The sequence below is a fragment of the Cotesia typhae genome, unplaced genomic scaffold, assembly GCF_013202065.1.
Source record: "Cotesia typhae breed Kobodo isofemale line unplaced genomic scaffold, CoteBio_Ctyphae contig_36, whole genome shotgun sequence".
Lineage (NCBI taxonomy): Eukaryota > Metazoa > Arthropoda > Insecta > Hymenoptera > Braconidae > Cotesia > Cotesia typhae.
Genome location: NW_027423744.1, coordinates 1,173,278 through 1,198,065, shown reverse-complemented (window position 1 = coordinate 1,198,065; position 24,788 = coordinate 1,173,278). Strand labels below are relative to the sequence as shown.

Below are 24,788 nucleotides of genomic sequence, written 5' to 3'. Positions count from 1 at the left end.
ATAATTGATTTGTTAAAAACTTTTTTTAACAATCACACATCTGTTGAATTAATGACTTTAAAATTAGCAGTCACTTAACAATTTTGTAATTTTATTAAACAAAAAAAAATTTTTTCCAAAAAATTATACTGAAAAAATTGCATTTTTAATTTTATTAAATTTCTAAATGTCAATTCTTTTTTTGCCTTAATTTATTTGCTATTAAATTAAAAAAATTATTAAATATGTGCTGACTTAAATTTCAAGATTATTTAAATTTTAAATTCAAATTTCCCGCTTAAATAAATTTAAAATAATGTTCTAGTTTAAAATTTCCCCGCCAGGCGCCGCACCAGTCCGAGTGACATTTTGTACAGATGAGTTAACCGTCTGCGTAAAAACCCATGATCTTTGTTGATTTGTGAAATGTGACGCCTGTGTACCTCATAGAAGTTTACGGTGCGTCGAAGTTATTAATCTGTGATCAGTGTAAAGCGTAAATAAATCTAAAATAAGTGGTGATTGTTAAATCTAACTCTACCAAAAGTGTCAATAAACACCAGTGGATTACATATGGACTTAAAAAAGGTAATTATCGCCCGATTGTTTTCTATGCGTGGCTATTGTAATTCTAAAGAGAGATTAACCACAGAGTACAGAGTACCACAGTGCGAGTGAGACAAACCCGAGTGAGAGGAGTGTGACCAAGAGAGACAGTTGCCAGAAATAATAAAAAAGTTACAAAACGATCGCGATGCTACGGGCGCGCGATGGAAGCGGTGCGCAACTCCTCGGCTAGACATTTAAGTCCACTACGTCTTTTAAATTAATCTGTAATATCGAGCTATATATTCACCAAAAGGAATATCAATAATACGTCAATATTTACACCGAAAAAAATTTTTTTTAATTAAAATATTTATTTATTTTTAAATAAATATTTTTATGGAAAATTTTAACATAATTTTATTTACTCTAAAAAATTTTAATCTACATTTATATATATGTAGACATACATATGTATAATTACAATTCAAATTAAATAATTTTATTGCGGCCATCTTGTCAATCTCAAGGTCTTCACAAAGGTTCTCATCCCCGTGTGCAATTAAATTGCAAAATTCGCGCCTAAATTTATGAATCGTTAAAAAAAAATTTATTTATACTCAATTTTTTATTTTTATGATCATTAATTTATTATTAAACATTTATTATTTTATTATTTATTATTTATTGTAAGTTTGTAATTTTTTGTCAAAAATTATTTTGTTTTTTTTTTTTTTTTTATTCTTTTTTTAATTAATTGATTAATTTTTTTTCATAGTAAAAATAGTGAAAGATTGTGAAGAGAACGGCGGCGCTGGTGCGTGCCCAGGAGGCAGCTGTCGTAGTAATTTTCTGGTGTGTGTTATGTATGTATGGATGTAATATACTATACTAATGCAGTTGATAAGTGAGTGGACAAACAAGTTGGATTTATGTAAGTAGTTAATAAAGAGGGCGCGTTTTAAGGCGCGAGTACACCCGGCTTTTTTTTTCTTTTTTTTGAGTGGAAAAAATGGAGAGTGGGATGTTTTTGAAGTTTGGAATTTTTATTTTATTTTTTTTTTAATTATTATTGTTGTTATGGGAATTCCCTTTGTTTGCTGAGAGCGCCTAGGTCAAGGCTCTCATGATGTTATCAGGGGCTTTTAGTAAATTGTTTTCGTCGTTCACTACACTTAATGTAAATATTTTGGAGTAACAGATTGGGATTTTAAAAAGAGGTAGGGTGGATATTTATAAAATTTTTAGTTCAAGGAAAAATATCAGTTTTTATGACATTTAAATTATCGCTTACTTGACCATTTTTTAATTTTTTTTTAATTTGTTCCAAAAAACAATTGAAAAAAATTGCATTTTTAATTTTTTTAAATTTCTATTTGTCAATTTTTTTTTATAATTTTTTTTGCCATAATTTGTTTGTTAAAAAATGATTAAATATCTGTTAAACTAATTTTCATATTGTTTTTATGGAATTTAAGTTGTAATTAAAAGTGAAAATTTTTAATAATTAAATTACAACAAAAAAATATTTTTTAAAAATTACACGTATAGTTTTTAAAATTTTCTACATGTGAAATTTTTTCTTTTGATTTTTTTTTAGTAATTTTTCAATATAAAAAATTCTAAAAGTTTTTAAATGTCGGCTAATTTAATTTTCATTGAAGTTGACAGATATTAAACATTTTTTAGAATTTTATAGCAATTAAACTATTAAAAAAATAAATTAAATTAAAAAGTTTCACATGTAAAAATTAATAAAAATTACAAGTGAAAATTTTCAGAATCATTTTTTTATTGTAATTAATTTATTAAAAAAATGTTTAAAATCAACAGCTGACGGCTAACTTCAGTGTTATACATAAAAGATAGTTTGTAATTTTTTTTAGGATTTATTTAATTTTTTAAATAAAAAATTAACAAGTATTAAATATTTAAAAAAAATTCTAATTAACAAAAATTGCATTTTACGTATAATAAAATTTCTGGGTTCGAATCCTGACGAGGTAAAAATAATATTAATTTCAAAAAAAAATTATTTAAAGTAATCCGTTTTTATAATTTAAAACTCTATAAATTAAAACATTTAAAAATGGAAAAAAAAAATTCTAAATTTTTTTAAAAATCCTAAAAGTGATTCCAGTCCTTACAAACAATTAACAAATTTCTATGGCAACCGTTGCCAGTCAAAAATAAAGCGATATTGCAGATGAATGTAAACTATGACGCAATTGTTGAGGATAACAATTTATGAAAAGGTTTAAAATCCGTTACAAAAATGATCTTTGTATAGTTAATTCGTAAGACTAAAGCGTTGTACCGCATTCCGGTCAACTTACTGTAGTCTATCTATTTATAAACGTTGACTAATGATGTCTGATCTTTGAAGAGTCTTTTATTTCTCAGCGATTTTGATGTTGAATATTATTATTATTATTTTAGAAAATTAGTATTAGTTCACTTAACTAGAATATCTAAAACAAAATGTAAAACAGCATGAACTTGTAAACTTGTAAACTTGCAAAATAACATTATATAAATTTGTCTTATAAGTTAGCCCGATAGTTAATTATAAACTGTAAATATTAACCAGGAAGCGATTACAGTTTTAATTTTTTCTTCAAGTTATTAACTACCGGTCGGCTAAGCTCCTGACCTAGGTCAAGTTTTACGAGTCTTTGTTTATTTTTTTATCTTTAAATCTAATTGCTCTTTATTAGAAATTTATAAATTATTATAAAGGATTTATGTAAGATTAATTACTAATGAATTAATCTTGGGTATTAAAGATACTTGTTATGTAATTGCTACGATTATTTTTTAATTGGAGAAAGTTACGCTTGAGGATAAATTGACAAGTTGGTTACTTATTTTTGACAATTACTGAAATTTTTTTTGTTTTTTAATTTTATTTCAATAAAAATTTTATTAAAAATTGACAAAATATTTTATTTCAATAAAAATTCTATTGAAAATTTCTAAAATATTTTATTTTAATCAAAATTTTACTAAAAATTTATAAAAAATTTTTTTTGATAAAAAACTTTTTAATATAAAAAATTTTTATTGAAAATTTTTATTATTTGATAAAAAATTTTTAATATTTGACAAAAAATTTTTTAAGTTCATAAAAATTGAAAAAATTTTAAATTACAATATTTTTATTTTATAAGTTGAAAACTATTTAAATAAATAAAAAAAATTTTTTTTAAAACAAAAGTTAATAAAAAATTAAAAAAAAAATTAAATCTCAATTGTTAAATAAAATCCAAACGTTATAAGATAATAATCGAGTAAATTTATGTAGACATATTGTGTAGACTAACAAATCGGTAAATGTCAAACATGTTGAGTTTAAAACATTTAAAATTGAAAGATAAAATAGCTGGCTCTCTCTCTCTCTCTCTCTCTCCGAATAATTACATTTTCTTATTTTGTATTTATAAATAAATAACTAAACTTTCTAGTGTGGTATAAAGAAAATATTGTACTCTGTTACGACAAAAGCGATTGAAGTTAAAAAAAGTATCTTATAATTTTTTTTTACCTTTAATATTTTAGGCACAATTAGCATTTTTTATTTTTTTAAATTTCTAAATGTCAATATTTTTTATAATTTTTTTTTTTTTGTGTTAAAATTTATTTATTATATAATTATTATATTATATAATTAATTATATAATTATATTATATAATTATTAAAATAATTGAATATATGCTAAATTAATTTTCATTAAAAAAAAAAAATTTGTTTGAATTCATAATACTAAAGTTAGCCGACGTTTTTAATTTTTTGATTATTTTTCATTTATTAAATGAGAATTAAAAAGCATTTTTAAAAAATTTATTAAATTAATTTTTTTTTTATTTTTTCATAACAATATACCAATTATAAAATTTTATAAAATAAAATCAAAAATACGAATAAAAATTTTTTATTCCAGATAAAATCACCGTCAAACCCAGCCCGCCGCGAATGTATAAAAAATATCCGGACATAATGTGAATGCCCGTGTGATGCGCCCTCGTAGAAGCGAGAGGGTAAAAAACAATTTAGTGATAAGTTTATTTAGTTTATTATTATCACTTAGGGGTGTAGAATCATCATTAACAATAAAAGTGAAGACATTAAACTAAAAAAAAAAAAAAAATTAAAATAGAGTATATAAATAATGGGTGAAACGGAGTCGGATGAGACGTGGTCAGCCTGGTTCCTGGATGCCATCCGAAAGATCCGTAGTCAGAAGCAGCGACCGAGTGTCGAGAGGATATGCCACGCGATAAGGCAGCACCACAATTACCACGAAGAGGAGATTGGGGAGCACTTGGAGAAGGCGGTGAAGCGCGGGGTCGTACTCAAGATCTTTAACAAGGGTCAGTCCTCCTACAAAGACCCCGGTGGTCTTCAGTCCAAGCCGCTGAAGGTCTCCAAAACCACCGACCTCAGCAAAGTCCTCGGCAAGGCCGTTCGCGAGCTTGGAGAGCGCGACGGCTCCACGCTAAAGAGCATCGAGAAGTACGTCAGGCAGAGCCACACCGTCGAGGAGGAGGCTGACGGAGACCTCAGGACCTCTCTCAGGCTATCGGCAAAGCGCGCTGTTGATCGCGGGCTCGTCATCCAGGATGGAAGACTTTTTCGGCAGCCCGACCGCCCGCCGGTCAAGAAAGTCGAGAAAATTGACGAGTCTTCTAAGGTAAGATTTTTTTTTTAAATTAATTTTAGAGTAATTCACCGCTAGCTAACCAAAAATAAGATTTATTAAATAATGAATTTTGTTAAATTGCATTGTACTTTTTAAAATATTGACGTTTTTGAAGATATAAGCTCATCTCGATGATACACTCATCAAGAGCTTTCATTTGAGTACCCACATGCATTTTGATATATTTTTCATGTATTTATACATATATAAAAGAATTTAAGGTAATTAGTGACTCATCACGATATCTCTGGAACTATAAGGCGTAGAGACTTCAAATTTGGTAGGAATATTCCTTTTGCTATGTAGAGGTTCAGCTAAGAAATTCCTGCCTCAAAGAGGTTTGCGGGGGCGTTAATAATGAAAAATTCCAATTTTCAAACTACAGCTCTTATAGACTCCAAATTTGATAGGAATCTTCTGTAAGAGATGTAGAAATAGTCTATGAACAAATTTTACGATAGATCAGTCCCACAGGGGTTGCGGGGGTGGGTATCAACAATGAAAATTTTTAATTTTCAAACTATAGCTTCTACAGGCTCCAAATTTGGTAGGAATTTTCTTTAAGTGATGTAAAAATTATTTATAAACAAATTTTACGATAGCTCACGACACAGGGAGTTGCGGGGGTGGGTGTTAACATTAAAATTTCAATTTCCGAGCTGTAGCTCCTATAAGCTCCAAATTTGGTAAGAATCTTCTGTATGTGATGTAGAAATGATTTAATATCGGATTTTATGACAATCAACTCCCAATATGGACTGCGGGGATGGATGTTAAGAATGAAAATTTGAAATTTCCAAGCTCTAGCTCCTATAGGATCCAAATGATATAGTGATTGCACATTAAAAGTTATAATAAATATAAGCTAGAATTATCACTTGGATAAAAGGTAGAGGCCAATCCGATGGAATTTTGAATCTGAGCAAGTCAAGACAATACTCCAATTAAATTTAAGCCTAGATTTGTTAAAATGCCCTATACTTCCTTAACTATTGATGTTTTTAAACATATAAGCTTATCCCGATGATACACTCATCAAGAGCTTTCATTTGAGTACCCACATGCATTTTCATATATTGATATATATATAAATATATAAAATATATGAAAAATTGATGTAGATACTCAAATGAAAGCTCTTGATGAGTATAACATCGAGATGAGCTTATATCTTTGAAAATGTCAATATTTCACAAGATAAAAGGTAATTTCTTAATTATGTTTCTAGAGATAGAGCATTTTCGAATGCAGCCTATTGATTTAACAGAAGAAAAAAAAATATGTATAAAAAGAAATTCTTATCCACATTATGTTAAATTTTCTAAAAATATTTTATTATAAATATATAAACTAGTATTTAATATTCGAATTATTTTGAAGGATGCAAATTTTCTTGTGGAGTGTTTGAATAAAGGGGATACTTGAGGAAAGCCGCGGGTCTAAAACAAAAATCTGATAATTAAATAACTGAAAGGGTGACGAGAAGAGTTATACCCTTAGGAAAAATTACCCGGTGTAGTGAGCATTTAGGGTCAATAATGCTGACCCGGATAGACGGATAGTGGGTAAAAGAGCGCAAGCCTGAAACAGACTGCGCAGTCAATGTTGTGTTTTACCGCGACATATATATTAATCTATACATATATAGATATATAGATATATAAATATCGGTCCGCGTGATAATGTCGTTTCCCGATTGGCGACAGAAGAAATTGTTTAGCTAATGTAATGGCCGAGCTAAATTCTCTCCGTCATTCCTGATAAATACAATGATACTTTTTTATCCCGCGGTTTTATTTAATAAAACTTATTCACGCCTCGGCTCTTTGTATGATATCTTTAACGAAATTATGTAATACTATTTCCGGTGTAAAGATCTCAATAAATTAATTATTATTTTTTAATTTAAAAATTGTTTAAATAATTAAATTAATAATTAGATAATAAAAAATTTTTATTATTAAATTAATTAAAAAATTTGATTTTTAGATATTTAAAGATTTTTTTTTAAGTTAAATAATTATGAGGATAATTAGGCCAAGTACGTTTGTTCGAGCGTCTCTTTTGTGCGTGTCCAGTGACCTCGAACGATCGGTGAACGCCGCGGGTATCGTGGGACGACGACGACGACGGTAAACCAGGCAAACAGCAATACGTACAATATAACAAGCAAGGAAAATCGAGAGGAATATGCGAGGTTGCCATGTATATTTGTTAGCTGCGTCACTTTACTCTATATTCACTCATTCAATCATTATATATAACAACAACAATAACAAAAAACAAATAATTATTATAAATTTGATTAAAAAATTATTATTATTATAATTATTAATTTAATACTTTTAATTATAATAATAATTTTAAAATCAACGTTACTATTATTATTTAAAATTTGAATCAATAATAATAATAATAATAATAATAATAATAATAATAATAATAATAATCTATATTATTAAGAGAAAAAGAAAAATTTTGTTTCCAGGATAGTCATATGATAAAATGGGTTTTTCTTAGTGAAATTTAGTGTCATTGCAAAGGTCTTTGCTTGAATTTGTACCTTTTCAAGGTTTTATTCCATTCTCACCGATAGTAAATTTATTATGATAATTATTTAGGCTGTATTCAAAAATGTTCTATCTCTAGATACATAATTAAGAAATAACTTTTTATCTTGTGAAACATCAACATTTTTGAAGATATAAGCTCATCTCGATGATACACTCATTAAGAGCTTTCATTTGAGTACCCACATGCATTTTGACATGTTTTTCATACATTTATATATATCTCTATATATATCTAGGAGACTTTCTATAGATATAATCACTCATCACGATATCTCTGGAACTACAAGACCTAGAGACTTGAAATTTGGCAGGAATATTCCTTTCGCCGAGTAGAGGTCAGCTAAGAACGGATTTTACAAAATTCCACCTACAAAGGGGGTTGCGGGGGCGTTAACAATGAAAAATTCCCGTTTTTAAACTATAGCTCCTATCGACTTCAAATTTGGTAGGAATCTTCTGGAAGAGATGTAGAAATAATCTATCAATGAATTTTACGATATCTCACCCCACAGAGGGTTGCGGGGGTAGGTATTAACAATGAAAATTTTTAATTTTCAAGCTATAGCTCCTATAGATTCCAAATTTAATAAAAGTCGTCTACATGTGATACAAAAATGATCTAAGAACGGATTTTACATCGAATCACCTCCAATAATGATCGCGGGGGTGGGTGTTAACAATAAAAAATCTTAATTTTTAAAATATAGCTTCAAAAAGCTGCAAATTTGGTAAGGGAAGGATCTTTTATTTGTCATGTAGAGATCATTTCAATACGAATTTCAATAAATTCTACTTCCGATTCGATGGAATGTGGAGCCTGTGCAAGTCAAAATAATACTCCAATTGAATTTCAAGTCTAGATCTAAATCTACAATTCTATAAAGTGCCCAGCGAAGCGGGCGGGTAACAGCTAGTAATATATATAAATATATGAAAAATTGATGTAGGTATTCAAATGAAAGGTCTTGATGAGTATAATGTCAGAGCTTATATCTTTAATAATGTCGATAGCTCACAAGATAAAAGGTTATTTCTCAATTATGTACCTAAAAATAGAGCATTTTTGAGTGCAGCTTAAATACTTGTCATAATAAATTGACTATCGGTAAAAATGAAGTAAAACCTTGAAAAGGCCTAAATTCAAGTCAAGACCTTTGCAATGACACTAAATTTTACTAAAAAAACCGTTTTTATCATTTGACTATCCTGGAAAAAAAATTTTTTCTTACACAGAAAAAAAAAATTAACTTGATTCAAGAGAAAAATTCTTGAACCAAGAATATAATTTTGAAGAGCGTAATTGTCTTGAATCAAAACGAAAAATTCTTGAACTAAGTAAAATTTCCTCAAATCAAGAAAAATTTTCTTAAATCAAGATTTTTTCTACTCAAATTAAGAATATTGAGCTCTTCAAAAATATACACTTAATTCAAGAACATTTTTTTTCTGTGTAGTCTCTCAATAATTTTTAAATTATTATTATTATTATTATTATTATTATTATTATTATTATTATTTATGTTACGGTTCAAGTAAGTAACTAGCTAGCATAACGTGTAATTATTCATTTTACCGGCTTTACGGTGGCATATCAGTCTACCTCATCTCCTACCAAGTAATAAAACCCTAGGGTGCATCTTATTAATTTCTCACGTTTTTACAGCCTGAATAATAATTTGTTTTATTGATAGGACTTTTGATAATGAAATTATTTATTCAAGTTTTTTTTAAGTAGTATCAAGTCTGGTATATAAAACAACTTTTATTTAATACTTTTAATATTAAAAAAAAAAATACTAAAATTTTTTTTCATTAAAAAAATAAATAACAAAATTAAAAAAAATAAAATAAAATAAATCATTAACTCATTATTTATCAATATTACACATAATTATAGTATGCTATTTGATGAATCATCTGTAACCGATAAGTTGATAAGTATGTTGAATTATGCTTACATAATTATACGCAATCGATATACAAGTGTACAAATAATAATATCAACAATAACAATAATAAATAATCTCAACACATAAACTCCGCCTTGATAAATCAATCATCTAATTATAAAAATAAAAAATTAACAAGATAATCTTGTATGAAATAAAAAGTTTAGTAAATAACCAGAGCGAATGATCCGTCTAAGCGGTGTAAGTTAGAATCTTTAGCATCATGACCATTATCTTCATTTTATCTCTAAACAGTGAGCCTGGTTGAGTGGCTAGGTACTTTACCCACGTGATCGAATGAAAGCACGCGCAGACCAACGACCTGTTGCGCGATATAATACGACAGAGTAACAACTTGGATAAGAAGTTAATTCATCTTTAATTTATCCGTTTATATTAACTGGAATTTGTTTTTTTTTTTTTTGCATTATTTTTATTATTTTTTTTTTTTTTACTTAAAATAATTATTAGCATTAATTAATTAATTAATAAAAAATTATGGATATTATTATTAGATTTATAGCAACAATAATAATAATAATTTTAAAATAAGAGTTATTATTATCATCATTAAAATTATTTTTACTGGCAACCTTGCAGTCACTATGTGACTGTCGTGACTTGTGAAATATAAAATACTACACTGATGGAAAAACAATCTTGATTCAAGAAACTTTTTTTCTTCAAAATTTGAACTCTTGAAACTAGATATAGATATATTTCTTTCAAGAATTTTTGTCTCTTGGTTCAAGATAAGCGATAACATTGATTTAAGATGTTACCGACTTGTGTTAAGAATGGCTTTTTTTTTGAGTCATTAATTTACTTATTTCCAAGGAATAATTTTTTTTCGGTATAACAATCAAAGACTATTTAATTTTTGAAATATACTTTGATGAATTATTTTAAGTTTTTTAAACGATAATGTTATTTTGGTTGAAAAACTAAATGTATCGATTGAAGATAATATAGCTCTTAAGCCAAGAAAATCTAAATCAAGACAAGAAATTCTTAAATCAAAATAATTATTCGTCTTCCAAAATAAATTCTTAGATCAAGAAAATATCTCTTGTCAACATAAATTTTCTATCAGTGTAGCTGTTACCCGCCCGCTTCGCTGGGCACTTTATAGAATTGTAGATTTAGATCTAGACTTGAAATTCAATTGGAGTATTATTTTGACTTGCACAGGCTCCACATTCCATCGAATCGGAAGTAGAATTTATTGAAATGATCTCTACATGACAAATAAAAGATCCTTCCCTTACCAAATTTGCAGCTTTTTGAAGCTATATTTTAAAAATTAAGATTTTTTATTGTTAACACCCACCCCCGCGATCATTATTGGAGGTGATTCGATGTAAAATCCGTTCTTAGATCATTTTTGTATCACATGTAGACGACTTTTATTAAATTTGGAATCTATAGGAGCTATAGCTTGAAAATTAAAAATTTTCATTGTTAATACCTACCCCCGCAACCCTCTGTGGGGTGAGATATCGTAAAATTCATTGATAGATTATTTCTACATCTCTTACAGAAGATTCCTACCAAATTTGAAGTCGATAGGAGCTATAGTTTAAAAACGGGAATTTTTTATTGTTAACGCCCCCGCAACCCCCTTTGTAGGTGGAATTTTGTAAAATCCGTTCTTAGCTGACCTCTACTCGGCGAAAGGAATATTCCTGCCAAATTTCAAGTCTCTAGGTCTTATAGTTCCAGAGATATCGTGATGAGTCACTATATCTATAGAAAGTCTCCTATATAAATATTAAATAATGATTTTTATTAAATTGCACTATACTTTATTAAATATTAACGTTTATAAAGATATAAGCTCATCCAGATGTTACACTCATCAAGAGCTTTCATTTGAGTACCCACATCAATTTTTCATATATTTATATATATTATATATATGTATATATGAAAAATATATCAAAAATGCATGTGGGTACTCAAACGAAAGCTCTTTATGAGTCTAACATCAGGATAAGCTTATATCTTAAAAAACGTCAATAGTTAAGAACGTACAGTGCAATTGAATAAAAATCATTATTTAATATAGCAAAATTTTATTTATTTATATTTTACAAGTCATAGTGACTGCAAGGTTGCTAGTTATTATTAATTTAATATTTTTAATAATCATAATAATAATTGTATATTTTTTATTTTAGCAGCATCCAGCAGCCTTGCCAATTTGCCGAGAGTGTTTGGGAACGACAGCAGCGGGGAACAACAACACCACGAAGAAGAACTTGCCGGACAGACTGAGCAAATGCAATGTGTGTGGTGCTGCGGTGCATTACTCATGTGCGCCCCCGGAGCTGGCGAGTATCTTGGACCGCGGAATTACGTGGTGCTGTGACGACTGTGCGCCGACTTGTGCCGGCTGTGAGTTGGAACGCGAGTCCCAGAACTATTTGGTTAAGTGCGCGAACTGTTCCAAGTGCTATCACCCGACGTGTCTCGACCCCGCGCTTGATAAGAAAAGCAAAGCACCCTGGAGATGTCGGCACTGTCTTAATTTCCACAGGACTGACGATACGCCCAAGCGTAGTAGTAAATCTAGTAATAGTAATAGTAATAGTAATAATAGTAACAATAACAACAACAACAATAATAATAATAATAATAATAACAACAACCAGTTGCTCGCGCAATCGCTCCAGCAATCTCCACACCCGGAGCATGCTCTAACGATCCCAGTGGTCAAGCAAGTACAAGAAGGCTCTCAGGATGAAGGCTCACCTGTCAGCGCTAGAAAAAGACTTAATAAAATTCGTGAAAATCGAAAGTAAGTACTTTTTTTTTTTTTTTTAATTATTATATTTTTTTTTGTTTCAATTTATTTATTTAAGTATCAGGAAATTTATTTATGGTCCTGGATTTTTTTAATTATAATTAAAACAATGACAGCAGTCATTTGAATATTTTTTAATTTTTTTTTTTATAAACAAATTTTTCAAGAAAAATTATTTTTAAAAAATTGCAATTTTTATAAAATTTTTTAATATTATTAATTTAATAATATTAATATTATTATTAATAAAATTTAATAATATTAATATGTTAAATTAATTTTTTAAAATTTTTATTACACAAATTTGAATTAAAATATTTTTTAGCTAATAAATTAAAAAAATTTTTAAAATATAAAAAAAAAGTTCTCTGAAAATTTATGTAAGATAAAAGTTCCAATTATTGACACTAAAAGAACAAAATGACACTGCATATCCTCGCATATCATACTCAGTGTAATCTGTGGTGAAAAAAAATTTCAGATAATATCAAATATAATCTAGATTATACTAAATTATTTTTGTATTATACTCAGTGTAATCTCCAATTTGACCAAGTAATTCTTCTGGTTCTAACGCCCCAGATCACACTGGATATAATCCGAAAAAATATCCCGTATAATTTGAAATATATTCAGTAGAATTTTGGATTATATAATTTTTTCAAAAATTTTGATATTCAAATTTTTTCTTTTTTAATTTATAAATTTTTTTGAAATTAATTTTTTTTTAAATTGTTCATTTTTTTATGTATTATTAAAAAATGCAATGCAATGCATGGATAGAACATATTTAATATTATATGACACATTAAACATTTTTTTAGAATTTTGTAATAATTAAATTATTAAAAAAATATTTAATTAAAAAGTTTCAATGTGAAAATTAATAAAAATTACAAGTGAAAATTTTCAGAAGAATTTTTTTATTGTAATTAATTTGTTAAAAAAATTTTTAAAATTGACAGTTGATCGCTAACTTCAGTATTATGATATCTGAAATTTTTTTTCACCATAGATTACACTGAGTATAATATAAAAGGATATGCAGTGTAATTTCGTCCTTTCCGTGTATGAAATAGCAATTGGTATAAAAAAAATGAGCTTAAAAACGACGAAAAATAATGCTTAATTAAAAAAATAAAAATTCTACTAAAATCTAAAAATAAAAATACTAAAACCCAAGATTTATCTTCCAGATCATTATCATCATGCAAGAAGAGCCCAGCAGTAGTCCGAAAATCGGGCTTATCATTAGAAAGCTCGTTAACTCGCCTTGGAAATGAAAAAGAAATAATAAAAGAATCATCAAGAGGAATAGGAAGTTGCGGGACGGTGTCACAGGTGGACAGCAGCTCGGACGGTAATGCGGGTGTTGTCTCCCTCGGTCAACTCTTGCCCCCCTTTTCCTCTCAGGTTCCCTCGTCCCCACCTTCATCGGTAGCTCCCCCACCCTCAATCGCGGGCCAGGGTAGGCTGCTCGAGGAGAAGAGTGATCGGATTTCCAAGGAGAAGCAGAAGTTCTTTAGGTCTAGCGCGTTCAACGCCGAGCACTCTAAGAAGCGACTTCGGGAGAAGTCCAAGGAGCTTTGCTGCAAAGCAGAAAAAAAACCTGACAAGCCAAACAAGCAAGACAAGCCAGACAAGCCGGACAGACCTCCAGCAAAGCGGAAAGTCAACAGAAGGCTTCCAGTCTTGTCCAGTAGCAGCAGCAGCAGCGACTCTAGCTCTGAGGACTCTTCAGCAAGCAGCTCTTCCAACGTATCTTCCTCAGAGGACTTGCCAGTGTCAGTTTCTTGTAAAAAATCTCCAAAAAAAGACCTGGGGGAGTCTGAGAGTCCCTGGGGGTTCGCTGCTGCCGCTGCTAAGTTAAAGGTTGATGCTCCGTTGTTCAGCAGCATCAACAACACCTTCGGAGCGACTCTTCCCAAGTTGGATCTTGGCGAGAAGCCAACTTTTGGCCTCCACATTCAACCCGCAGCTAGTCCAGGAGCTAGAGCTAAAAAAAAGTCTTCTTGTGGAAGCTCTGGAATTAATTTGGAGAAAGTCAAAGGCGTTGGACAGCTCAAGGGACTCTATGACGGTCTCAGTCATTTCTTCCTCGCTCCTGGGAACAGCAGAGTTAGGTCTGGTGACAAAGCACCCAATTATGCACCAGATAGGAGAAAAAAAAATGAAGAGGAGAAGGAAAAAAAGGAAAAGGAGAAAAATAAAGTTGTTAAGAAGAAAGAATTGAAGGATAGCGAGGAAGACAAGAAAATGACTCCGAGTAATTTGGTTAAAACTGCTGTCAATTCTAAGAGACATGAGCAGAGCCGCAGGCGAACTATGAATGCTGTTAAGTGCGTGGACTTGAAGAAAAATTCTGGGGATGATAAAAATTCTGGGAATGGTTTAATTGTTGAAGGAGCCAAGCAACTTCAGGCTGATCAACCAAAGTCCAATCCTGGTCACTCGAAATCCTTCCAACCACGAGCCTGTACTAGCGCCAACACCACCAACACCACCACGACACCCCGCGCGACACCCTGCTCCAACAGGAAGGGTAAGAGTCTACCCCCGCCCGCTCACGAAAAAAATATTTTGTCCTAACACCTACTAAGTGCATTTTTATCTGGGAATTTTTTTTTTTTTTTTTTTTTTTTTTTCCGGCATTCGGAGACGGACGGAGAATTTTTTTTTTTTTTTAAAGATTTTATAGGAAATTTTGGTTTAGAAAAATGGAAAATAGAAAAGTGATATAGTTTTTTGGGATGATTTTATAAATGAGGAAATATTTAAAATGTTAGTTAGTTTTAGGATTATTTTGACGACTGAGTTGAATTTAGGATTTTTTTTTTTTAATGAGAAAAATATATAAAGGGCGTTGATGTAAATCAATCTATAGTCAAGGATTTTGTTTGTGTCGAGTTAGAATTTTGAAACGCCATCTAAATGGTTCTCTGGAAAATGAAATTAAAGTTAGCATTATTAATAAATAAATTTTCTTGAAAAATTGCATTTTTTAATTTTTCAAGTGTTAATTTTTTTTTCGAATTTTTTTGCCATAATTTATTTGTTAAAAACATTCTTATAATTGTCAAATATCTGCTAAATTATTTTACAACAGTAAAATTAGCAGTCATTCGATCGTTTAAAAATTTTTTTTCAATAAATAAATTTTGTCCAAAAAATAATTCTTAATTTTTTAATATTTGTCTATTTTTGAATATTAATAAATAAATTAAACTTGAAAAATTAATTAAAATTATTAAAAAAAATTTTTTTAACTTCTGAAAGTAAAATTTTTATTTTTTCTAAATTGATTTATTTATTGATCATTTTTATGAATTTTTTTATTTAAAAAAAAATATTAAAACAAATCTTCTAAATTGACAAATAAAGTTTAGAATCATTTAATTTAAAATTACATATATTTTTCATACTTAAGAAATATTTTACTAATCTCGTTCGCTTCAAAAAAAATTTTATTTTCAATTTTTCTACACAGAAAATTAGTTTTATTTAATTTCTTAAAAAATATATAATAAAATTCATTAAATTTTCAATAAATAATTTTAAAATTGAAATCAGTAATTTTTAGGTTGAAAAAAAGCAAAAAAATGGAACAACCTGCCATAAAAATAAAAAAATTAAATTAAAGTAATAAAAAAAAAAATTAAAATAAATAAGTCTTCGAATGTCCTTAAAATAAATAAAAAAAAGTCGATTACCGGATAAAATAATCCCAGTCATATTCCTACCTAATTACCTTCCTGTCACTTTAATATATAAAATTCACCACGTGGATGTGTTGGCGGTGTGGTGTGCGGTATCTTGGTACTATTTAGTACGTGTGCGTGTGCCTGCATCTTACCTAATTACCCTGGCAAACGATTAATTTAAATGTGTGCTTACACTAAATTTATAAAAAAATAATCAAGTAAAATCTAATTAAATTATATTTTATTATTTCACCAACAAACATAATTAAATTTTATTATTTGCATGAGCTTTCAAAAACAATTCTTTTAACCTCTAAATCGTACTGCATGCATAGTGATCAGTGGCAAATTGTGGAGAATTTAAAAATAAAGAGAACGATTGGAGATGTAATTAAAAATTTGCCAACACACTCCTTAGATCCTTAGACTCCATTAACCTGAGCTTTGCTTTTAGTTTATAATACTAAAGTTAGCTGACATTTTTATTTTTTTGAGTTTTTTTTATTAATTATTAAATTTTTTGAATTTTTTTTAATCATTAATTTTTTTTTTAATTATTGAATTTAATTTTAATTGTTAAATTTTTTGATTTTTTTTATTTGTTGAATTTTTTGAATATTTTTTTTTTTAATTATCAAATTTTTTGATTTTTTTTATTAAATTTAAAAATTTTTTTTTTTTATTAAATTTATTGAGTTTTTTTTTAATTATTAAATTTAATTTTAATTGTTAAATTTTTTGTTTTCTTTATTTGCTTAATTTTTTGAATTTTTTTTTTAATTGTTAAATTTTTTGAGTTTTTTTTTTAATTATTAAATTCTTTAATTTTTTTTAAATTATTAAATTAAAATAAAATAATATTTTTAAAAAATTGCATTTACAGTTTTTTAAAAATAAAATTTTTTTTTTGATAATTTTTTTAATAAAAAAATTCTAAAACTTATTAAATGTCGGCTAAATTGATTTTTATTTTAATTTTATATTTTTTTTACCATTATTAAAATTACAATTTTTTTTTATTAACTATTAATATTAATATTATTATTTAAGTAATTAAAAAATGAAAAATAAATAATTTTGTTTACAGAAGAAGCGATGATGATGCAAAACTTGCCGTCGGGAGTCACGCAGAAGGACCTGGAGTTGTTCAAAGAGGCGCGAGAGCAGGCGAACCGGCTGACGGAAACGGCGAACGACTCGGAGCCGGTCTCGACGAGTCCCGGAGGAACGGGCCCAGGAGTAGGAACGAGGAATCCTGCTGCGATTGTCTTCGGAAGGTACGAGGTCGAGACCTGGTACTCGAGTCCGTTCCCCCAGGAGTACGCCCGACTGCCGAAGCTCTTCTTCTGCGAGTTCTGCCTAAAGTACACCAAGAGCCGGGCAGTCTTGGACCGACATATGGACAAGTGCCAGTGGAGGCACCCGCCGGCTACGGAAATTTATCGGTGCAATGATTTGTCGGTGTTTGAGGTAAGTTATTAATTTATTTAAAGATTGTTGGGGTAAATGGACCAGTTGTTGACCGATCAGATACTGTATGACATTAAAGTTAGCAGTAAATCCATAATTAGTTGCAATAAATATTTTTTAAATTCTAATTTTTTTTTTTTATCATAATTTATTTAATTAAAAGAATTCTTAAAATTATCAAATTTCTCATAAATTAATTTATGACATTAAATTTTTTTTTTATAAATAAATTTGTTTCAAAAAATTATTCAAAAAAAATTGCATTTTCTTATTTTTGAAATATCAATTTTTTTTTACCATAATTTATTTTGTAAAAAAATTATTAAATATCTGCTGATATTAATTTTTATATCTGGACATTAAAATTTTTATTTAAAAGCGGGTTTCACAATTAATTAATATAATTAATGTATCTAATTTAATAAGAAACAGATTTATATAAAAAAAAATTTTAATTAAAAAAATTGGTTGACTGGTCCATTTATCTAAAAACTAATAGCAAACTATTTATCAATAAATAAATTAAATTAATTCCTAGATTGACGGCAACGTAAACAAAATCTACTGTCAAAATCTCTGTCTCCTTGCAAAATTATTCCTGGACCACAAAACCTTGTACTACGACGTGGAGCCCTTTCTTTTCTACGCAGTGACCAAAAACGACAAGTACGGTTGCCATTTAGTAGGATACTTTTCAAAAGAAAAGCACTGTCCCGCGCAGCGGTACAACGTGTCCTGTATAATGACCCTCCCGCAGTACCAACGTCAAGGTTTCGGTCGCTTTTTAATCGAGTTCAGCTACCTCCTCTCCAAAGTGGAAGGAATTCCAGGAACTCCGGAGAAACCTCTATCCGACCTGGGACGAGTGTCCTACCACTCTTTCTGGAAGAGCGTGGTCCTGGAGCACCTGGACGCTCACCGGGACGCAAAAGAGATAAAACTCGGGGACATCACCAAGGAAACTGGAGTTTCCGCCCACGACATCGCGACGGCGCTCCAACTTCTGGGTTTCGTCCGGACTCTGGACAAGACTGTGAACGACGTGTGCAAAGGCCGCATCGCGGTGGTCGTAGACTGGAGCAAGGTTGACGCTCACATTACCAAAGTCAAGAAGAGTTCCAGAATTCCTCTTGACCCTGACTGTCTTCGGTGGATTCCTTTGCTGACCCAGATTCCGAATCCTTACCAGAGTCCTGAAGAGGCCAGCGAGGCGAGTCCAGAAGTTGTCCAGGAAATTTCTCCCAAACCGGTCACTGCGATGGTGGAGAAGATCCAGAAGGTGAAGATCAAAAAGCGGCCACGAGGAAGGAGAATTGGGGTTAGAAGGTCTGTTAAGCCTAGGAGTCCTTTGAAGACTCCTAAACTTAAGGAGAAGGAGAAGGAAAAGGATAAGGACAAGAAGGCTGAAGAAGAGGAAGACGGAGGAAAGGAAAAAGAAGAAGGTGGAGGTAAGGGTGAGGAAAAAGAAGAGGAGAAAAAGGACAAAGACAAAGACAGTGGGAATGTCGCGGATGTTGAAGACGATGTCGAGGAAGTTAAAACTCCAAGGAATAGTCGCAGTATTATGAACAAGAGTATTCCGATAACCAACACTCCGAAAATGTCAACTCCTGTGTCGATAAGTCGGAGGAGGATAAGAACTCCGAAGACTCCCGTAGACATTCCGTTGAGCACAACGCCCTCTAGGAAACGGAAACATTCCGAAAAGACTGAGGAGGAGGAGGTTAAGGTTGAGGTTAAAGCCAAAAGAGGAAGGGAGATTAAGGAGAAGAAAGAGAAGGAGGACAAGGTGGAGAAGGAGAAGGAGAAGGAAAAAGAAAAGGAGAAAGAGAAGGAAAAGGAAAAGGAGAAGGATAAGGAAGAGACCCAAAAGAAGAGTTTCGCTAAGATGACAGAGCGTGCTAGTAAGCAAAGCAAGCTTGATGATATCTTGATGAAGGTTACTAGTCGGCAGACTAAGAGCTTGCTGGCCAAGGAGAAGAAGAGGAAGCTCGAAGAGGAGAAGGAGAGGAAGGAAGAAGAAAAGAAGGTCGAATGCAATGGTAAGGAGAGTAGTAATGAGGAGAAGGATAAAGGGTTGGGAAGGAGGAGAGGCAAAATAACTTATAAGATTGCGGAGCTTGCTAAGGCTAAGAAGGAAAGACTTAGTCCTGTTAGGGCGGCATCTAGGAGCAGCACTCCGAAGTTTGATAAGAAACAGCTGACGATTCCCCAGATGATGGCGCCGGTTAAGAAAGTTGAGGAGGAGGAGAAGAAGGAGGAGAAGGGAAAAGTAGAGACTGAAGTGTCGACTGCCAGTCCTGGGGAGTATGAAGGCGGGGATGAGGATGAGGGAGAAGAGGAAGAGGATTTGAGGCCTAAAAATATTCCGAGGATTAGTAAGATTGTCGAGGAGCCGGTTTGTGAGCGAGTTACGCCTGTACCTGAAGAGAAAGAGGAGAAAGTTGAGGAACCTAAGGAGGAGAAAGTTCAGGAACCTGTTGAAGTTCCTGTTCCGGAGGTTGAGGTTGAGAAGCCTGTTGTAGAGCCGGAGCCAATGGAAGTTGATCAGGAAGAGGAGAAAAAGGAAAAGGAAGAGGAGGAGGAGAAGGAGAAGGAACCGGAGCCTGAACCAGAACCAGAAGTCGAGAAGGTGCAAGAGCAAGAGCCGGTGAAAAAAGTCAAAGAACTTGAAGAGTCTCCGGTGCCAGAGGAACCCAAAGAATCTCCAGTAGCTCCTTTGGAAGAGGTTCCACCGGTAATTGAGGAGAAGCCAGTGGTGATCGAGCAGCGGGAGGTGATCCAGCCTCCGGAGGAGAAGCAGCACTCTCCTGAAAGCGGGAAGACAACTCCACACTTGGAGAACCCAGGATCGGTCAAGCGGACGCCTCCTCAACCAGATCTTCCTTCCATGGGAGTCTACACTCCGGATTCTACTACTAACTCCGTGCATTCGTTGCACTACGGTCAGTGCGACCTGGACGTCAGTCAACTAGGTCTCGAGTCCCCGACCTCGATCGCCAGCGACCTGGCTTCTCAGCACAGTGTGGAGAGACCTCCCAGTGCTCTTCCTTCAATAACTTCAGTCCCAGCGCCTCTGAACAACCCCATACAGATACCCCCGCCCTCAGTGGCCATGTCGCAGGTCCACTACGACTGCGCGATCTCCCACTCGCCCCACATGGCCATCCACCACGGGTCCATGCACCAGCCGCTCCAGCAACCGCGAACGCCCTCTAGTATTCCGACCCAAAGTCCCCAGCCCCACCAATCTCACACTCCACAGCCGATCCAGTCGCACACTCCCCAGCCGATTCAAAGCCATACTCCCCAGCCGATTCAATCTCACACTCCCCAGCCGATACAGAGTCATACCCCGCAACCCATTCAGAGTCACACTCCCCAGCCGATTCAAAGTCACACCCCCCAACCTCTAGTCCACGCGATAACCCACAGCCCCCAGCCGATGCAGCTGATGGTCCAGCAGTCTCCGCATCACCACCACCAAACCCAGCCCCAATCTCAGTCTCAGTCCCACCAAGCTCAGATCCAAGGCCAAGGTCAAGGACCAGCCCAGTCACAATCTCAAGGACAGTCCCAGTCTCAGTCTCAGTCCCACAGCAGCAGCAAGCGAGCCAATGGATCCCAGACCCACAGGTCCAGGTCCAACCAGCAAAGATCTCACCGAGCGACTCCTCCCGCCTCCCAGAGCCAGCATATCCACACAGTGACCCACGGAAGCGCGCTCCCACCTCAATATCAACAGACCACCATGTCCGTCCCGCATCACACCCACTCACACTCTCACTCCCACAACATGGCGGTGATCTCCCAGGGGAACTACATGGCAGTCGCCTCCCAGGGGTTCCCTTCTCAAAGCACCTACGTCATCCAGCACAGAGGCGGAAGGTCAGGAGCACCAACGCCCTGCACCACTGCAACCAACTTCTACATCCAAACCTCGGCGATGCCGCACTCTCACACACCCTCGCCGTCTTTGACCGGGTCCACCAACCACCAGACCCCCAGCTCCTGCAGCCTTACAAAACTTCAGCAGCTGACCAACGGCCTGGAGATGATTCCCCCAACTCCAGGTTCTTCGATGAATCTCACCCCGCCGCCGATTTCCCACAACATGACCCCGCCGCAAAACTCACGGCAGCTTCCTACTCCGCCGCAAGTTCCTTTGGGGTACCCGAAAAACTACTACAACGTCAACACCGCCACCGGCCCCAGCAGGTCCACATCCAGGTCATCCGCTAACGCCAACATGACCTCACTGACCCAGGCTTACCCTTCAGAGAGTCTCTACAGGCAAACTCTGGACCCTGGCAGCACCTGTCCCCAGATGCAGAGTTCCGCGACTAGGGTTGGATCCAATGTGGCGCTTAATACCAATCTAATGGCTGCTGCACAATATGGCTACCGCGTCAGTCAGCCAACCAGTGGATACATGAACCAGGCGGCCCAAATTGGCGGGTTCATGAACCAGGCTGGCCAATTACCCGTTGGAGTCGTCAATGTTCCTGCTCCCTACTCTCAGGATCCTCATCAGCAGAACCCCGTCTACACCTACCACGGGTACATCAACAGCGGGCTCATGCAGCCCCTAAATGGAACCATGCGGCCCCGATAATTTAGTTTTAAATGATGTTAAGGTTCAAGCAATAAGGACAAGCTGAGGTTAACCTCAAATGTTGTGTAAAATATATATAAATATTTATATAGTCTAACGTTTTATCGTTATTTCGCGGGTGGAGAGTTTAATAAAAGGTTGAGGTTCTTTTTTATATTTAATTTACTTTTTTATTTACAAATTATTATTGTTATAACTCATAGGTTTCTCCACCGCACGGCGTTGTACTTTCTGTATCATATAAGCTTGGTTTTTTTGGATGTTTAGGCGGGTTTTAAACTCAGCGACGGGATTTAAAAATTTGAAAAAATTCCCGCGGTTTTATCGGCCAATAAGCTAGCGCGAAATTTAAAATTGTCGCTCAGATTAAAATCCGCCTTATTGTTATGTTAAAGCTTGGTTTTATGCTTTGTGCACTACACGTGATTGTTACACTGCATTTTAAAATGCTCTAGTTTGAAAATTAGCAGACTTATTTGCATTTTAAAAAATATTTATATAATTGTCTGCTTTAAATAAGTTAAATAAATAGAGCTAGAACATTTGAATGCATATATACGCTAAGAAAAGTATGAAAAAATTAACCTCAATTTTTGATTAAAAATTGTTTTAATTTTTTGGAATTAACGTACCTAAAATTGTCTATTCAGCAACACGTTGTCCTTTTTTTTTTTTTTTTTAAATATTGATCACTAATATATTTTATTATTTTATTATTAATTATTAATTATTAATTTATGAGTATGAGTATGAGGAAATTGTAAAAATTGTGTGAAGTGTTGCTCGGATAAATTTATTATGCGTAAATTTATTTAACAACGCGACTGTTTGCCGAATAGTACACAACAAATTAGTCCTATATTTATGATACTGGATCGATTATAAGTATTTTATTTTATTTATGTTTATTTTGTCGTTAATAATACAAAAATGTGAGAAAAAGGGAATGGGTGATGTCAATTTAATGATTGAAATTATTAAATAAAAAATATTAATTATTATTATTATTATTATTAATTATTAATTAATGTAATGATAAGTTTAGTTGCAAAGTGACTACGAAGAAAGTCTTTAAGAATAGTGTATAAATATTTATTGTACATAGATATTAAAAATAAAAACAAATAAATACTAATATCAATTTATTATTTCTTTTTTATTTATCCTTAAAATTTTTTTTTAAATTTATTTATACAAATATAAAAGATTTTAAGGTAAATAGTGACTCATCACGATATCTCTGGAACTATAAGGCGTAAAGACTTCAAATTTGGTAGGAATATTACTTTTGCTATGTAGAGGTTCAGCTAAGAAATTCCTCCCTCAAAGAGGTTTGCGGGGGTGTTAACAATGAAAAATTCCAATTTTCAAACTACAGCTCTTATAGACTTCAAATTTGATAGGAATCTTCTGTAAGAGATGTAGAAATAGTCTATGAACGAATTTTACAATAGATCAGTCCCACAGGGGTTGCGGGGGTGGGTATCAACAATGAAAATTTGTAATTTTCAAACTATAGCTTCTACAGGCTCCAAATTTGGTAGGAATTTTCTTTAAGTGATGTAAAAATTATTTATAAACAAATTTTACGATAGCTCACGACACAGGGAGTTGCGGGGGTGGGTGTTAACATTAAAATTTCAATTTCCGAGCTGTAGCTCCTATAAGCTCCAAATTTGGTAAGAATCTTCTGTATGTGATGTAGAAATGATTTAATATCGGATTTTATGACAATCAACTCCCAATATGGACTGCGGGGTGGATGTTAAGAATGAAAATTTGAAATTTCCAAGCTCTAGCTCCTATAGGATCCAAATGATATAGTGATTGCACATTAAAAGTTATAATAAATATAAGCTAGAATTATCACTTGGATAAAAGGTAGAGGCCAATCCGATGGGATTTTGAATCTGAGCAAGTCAAGACAATACTCCAATTAAATTTAAGCCTAGATTTGTTAAAATGCCCTATACTTCCTTAACTATTGATGTTTTTAAACATATAAGCTTATCCCGATGATACACTCATCAAGAGCTTTCATTTGAGTACCCACATGCATTTTCATATATTGATATATATAAATATATAAAATATATGAAAAATTGATGTAGATACTCAAATGAAAGCTCTTGATGAGTATAACATCGAGATGAGCTTATATCTTTGAAAATGTCAATATTTCACAAGATAAAAGGTAATTTCTTAATTATGTATCTAGAGATAGAGCATTTTCGAATGCAGCCTATTGATTTAAGAGAAGAAAAAAAAATATGTATAAAAATAAATTCTTATCTACATTATGTTAAATTTTCTAAAAATATCTTATCTGAGCAAGTAAAGACAAATACCCCAATTAAATTTAAGTCTAGATTTAAAAATACAATTCTATAAAGTGCCCAGCGGAGCGGGCGGGTAACAGCTAGCTTAAAAAAAAAAAATAATTAATCTT

At 32.4% G+C, this 24,788-nt stretch overlaps 1 protein-coding gene across 3 annotated transcripts; it reads left to right on the top strand.

Annotated features, from left to right (window-relative positions):
- The first annotated feature begins 404 nt into the window (after positions 1 to 404).
- Enok (histone acetyltransferase enoki mushroom) lies at positions 405 to 23,480 on the top strand. 3 transcript variants are annotated; one of them, XM_074241626.1, is made up of 6 exons: positions 405 to 567; positions 4,467 to 5,216; positions 11,931 to 12,547; positions 13,750 to 15,095; positions 17,342 to 17,724; positions 18,263 to 23,480. In XM_074241626.1, exons 2-6 carry the CDS (start codon positions 4,695 to 4,697, stop codon positions 22,337 to 22,339), a joined length of 6,945 nt encoding a protein of 2,314 aa, XP_074097727.1. In that variant the 5' UTR covers positions 405 to 567; positions 4,467 to 4,694; the 3' UTR covers positions 22,340 to 23,480. The 3 variants fall into 3 exon arrangements, with proteins under 3 accessions (XP_074097727.1, XP_074097726.1, XP_074097728.1); XM_074241625.1 differs by having other exon boundaries at positions 11,928 to 12,547; XM_074241627.1 differs by having other exon boundaries at positions 409 to 567; positions 11,928 to 12,547; positions 13,750 to 13,913.
- Positions 23,481 to 24,788: the final 1,308 nt, after the last annotated feature.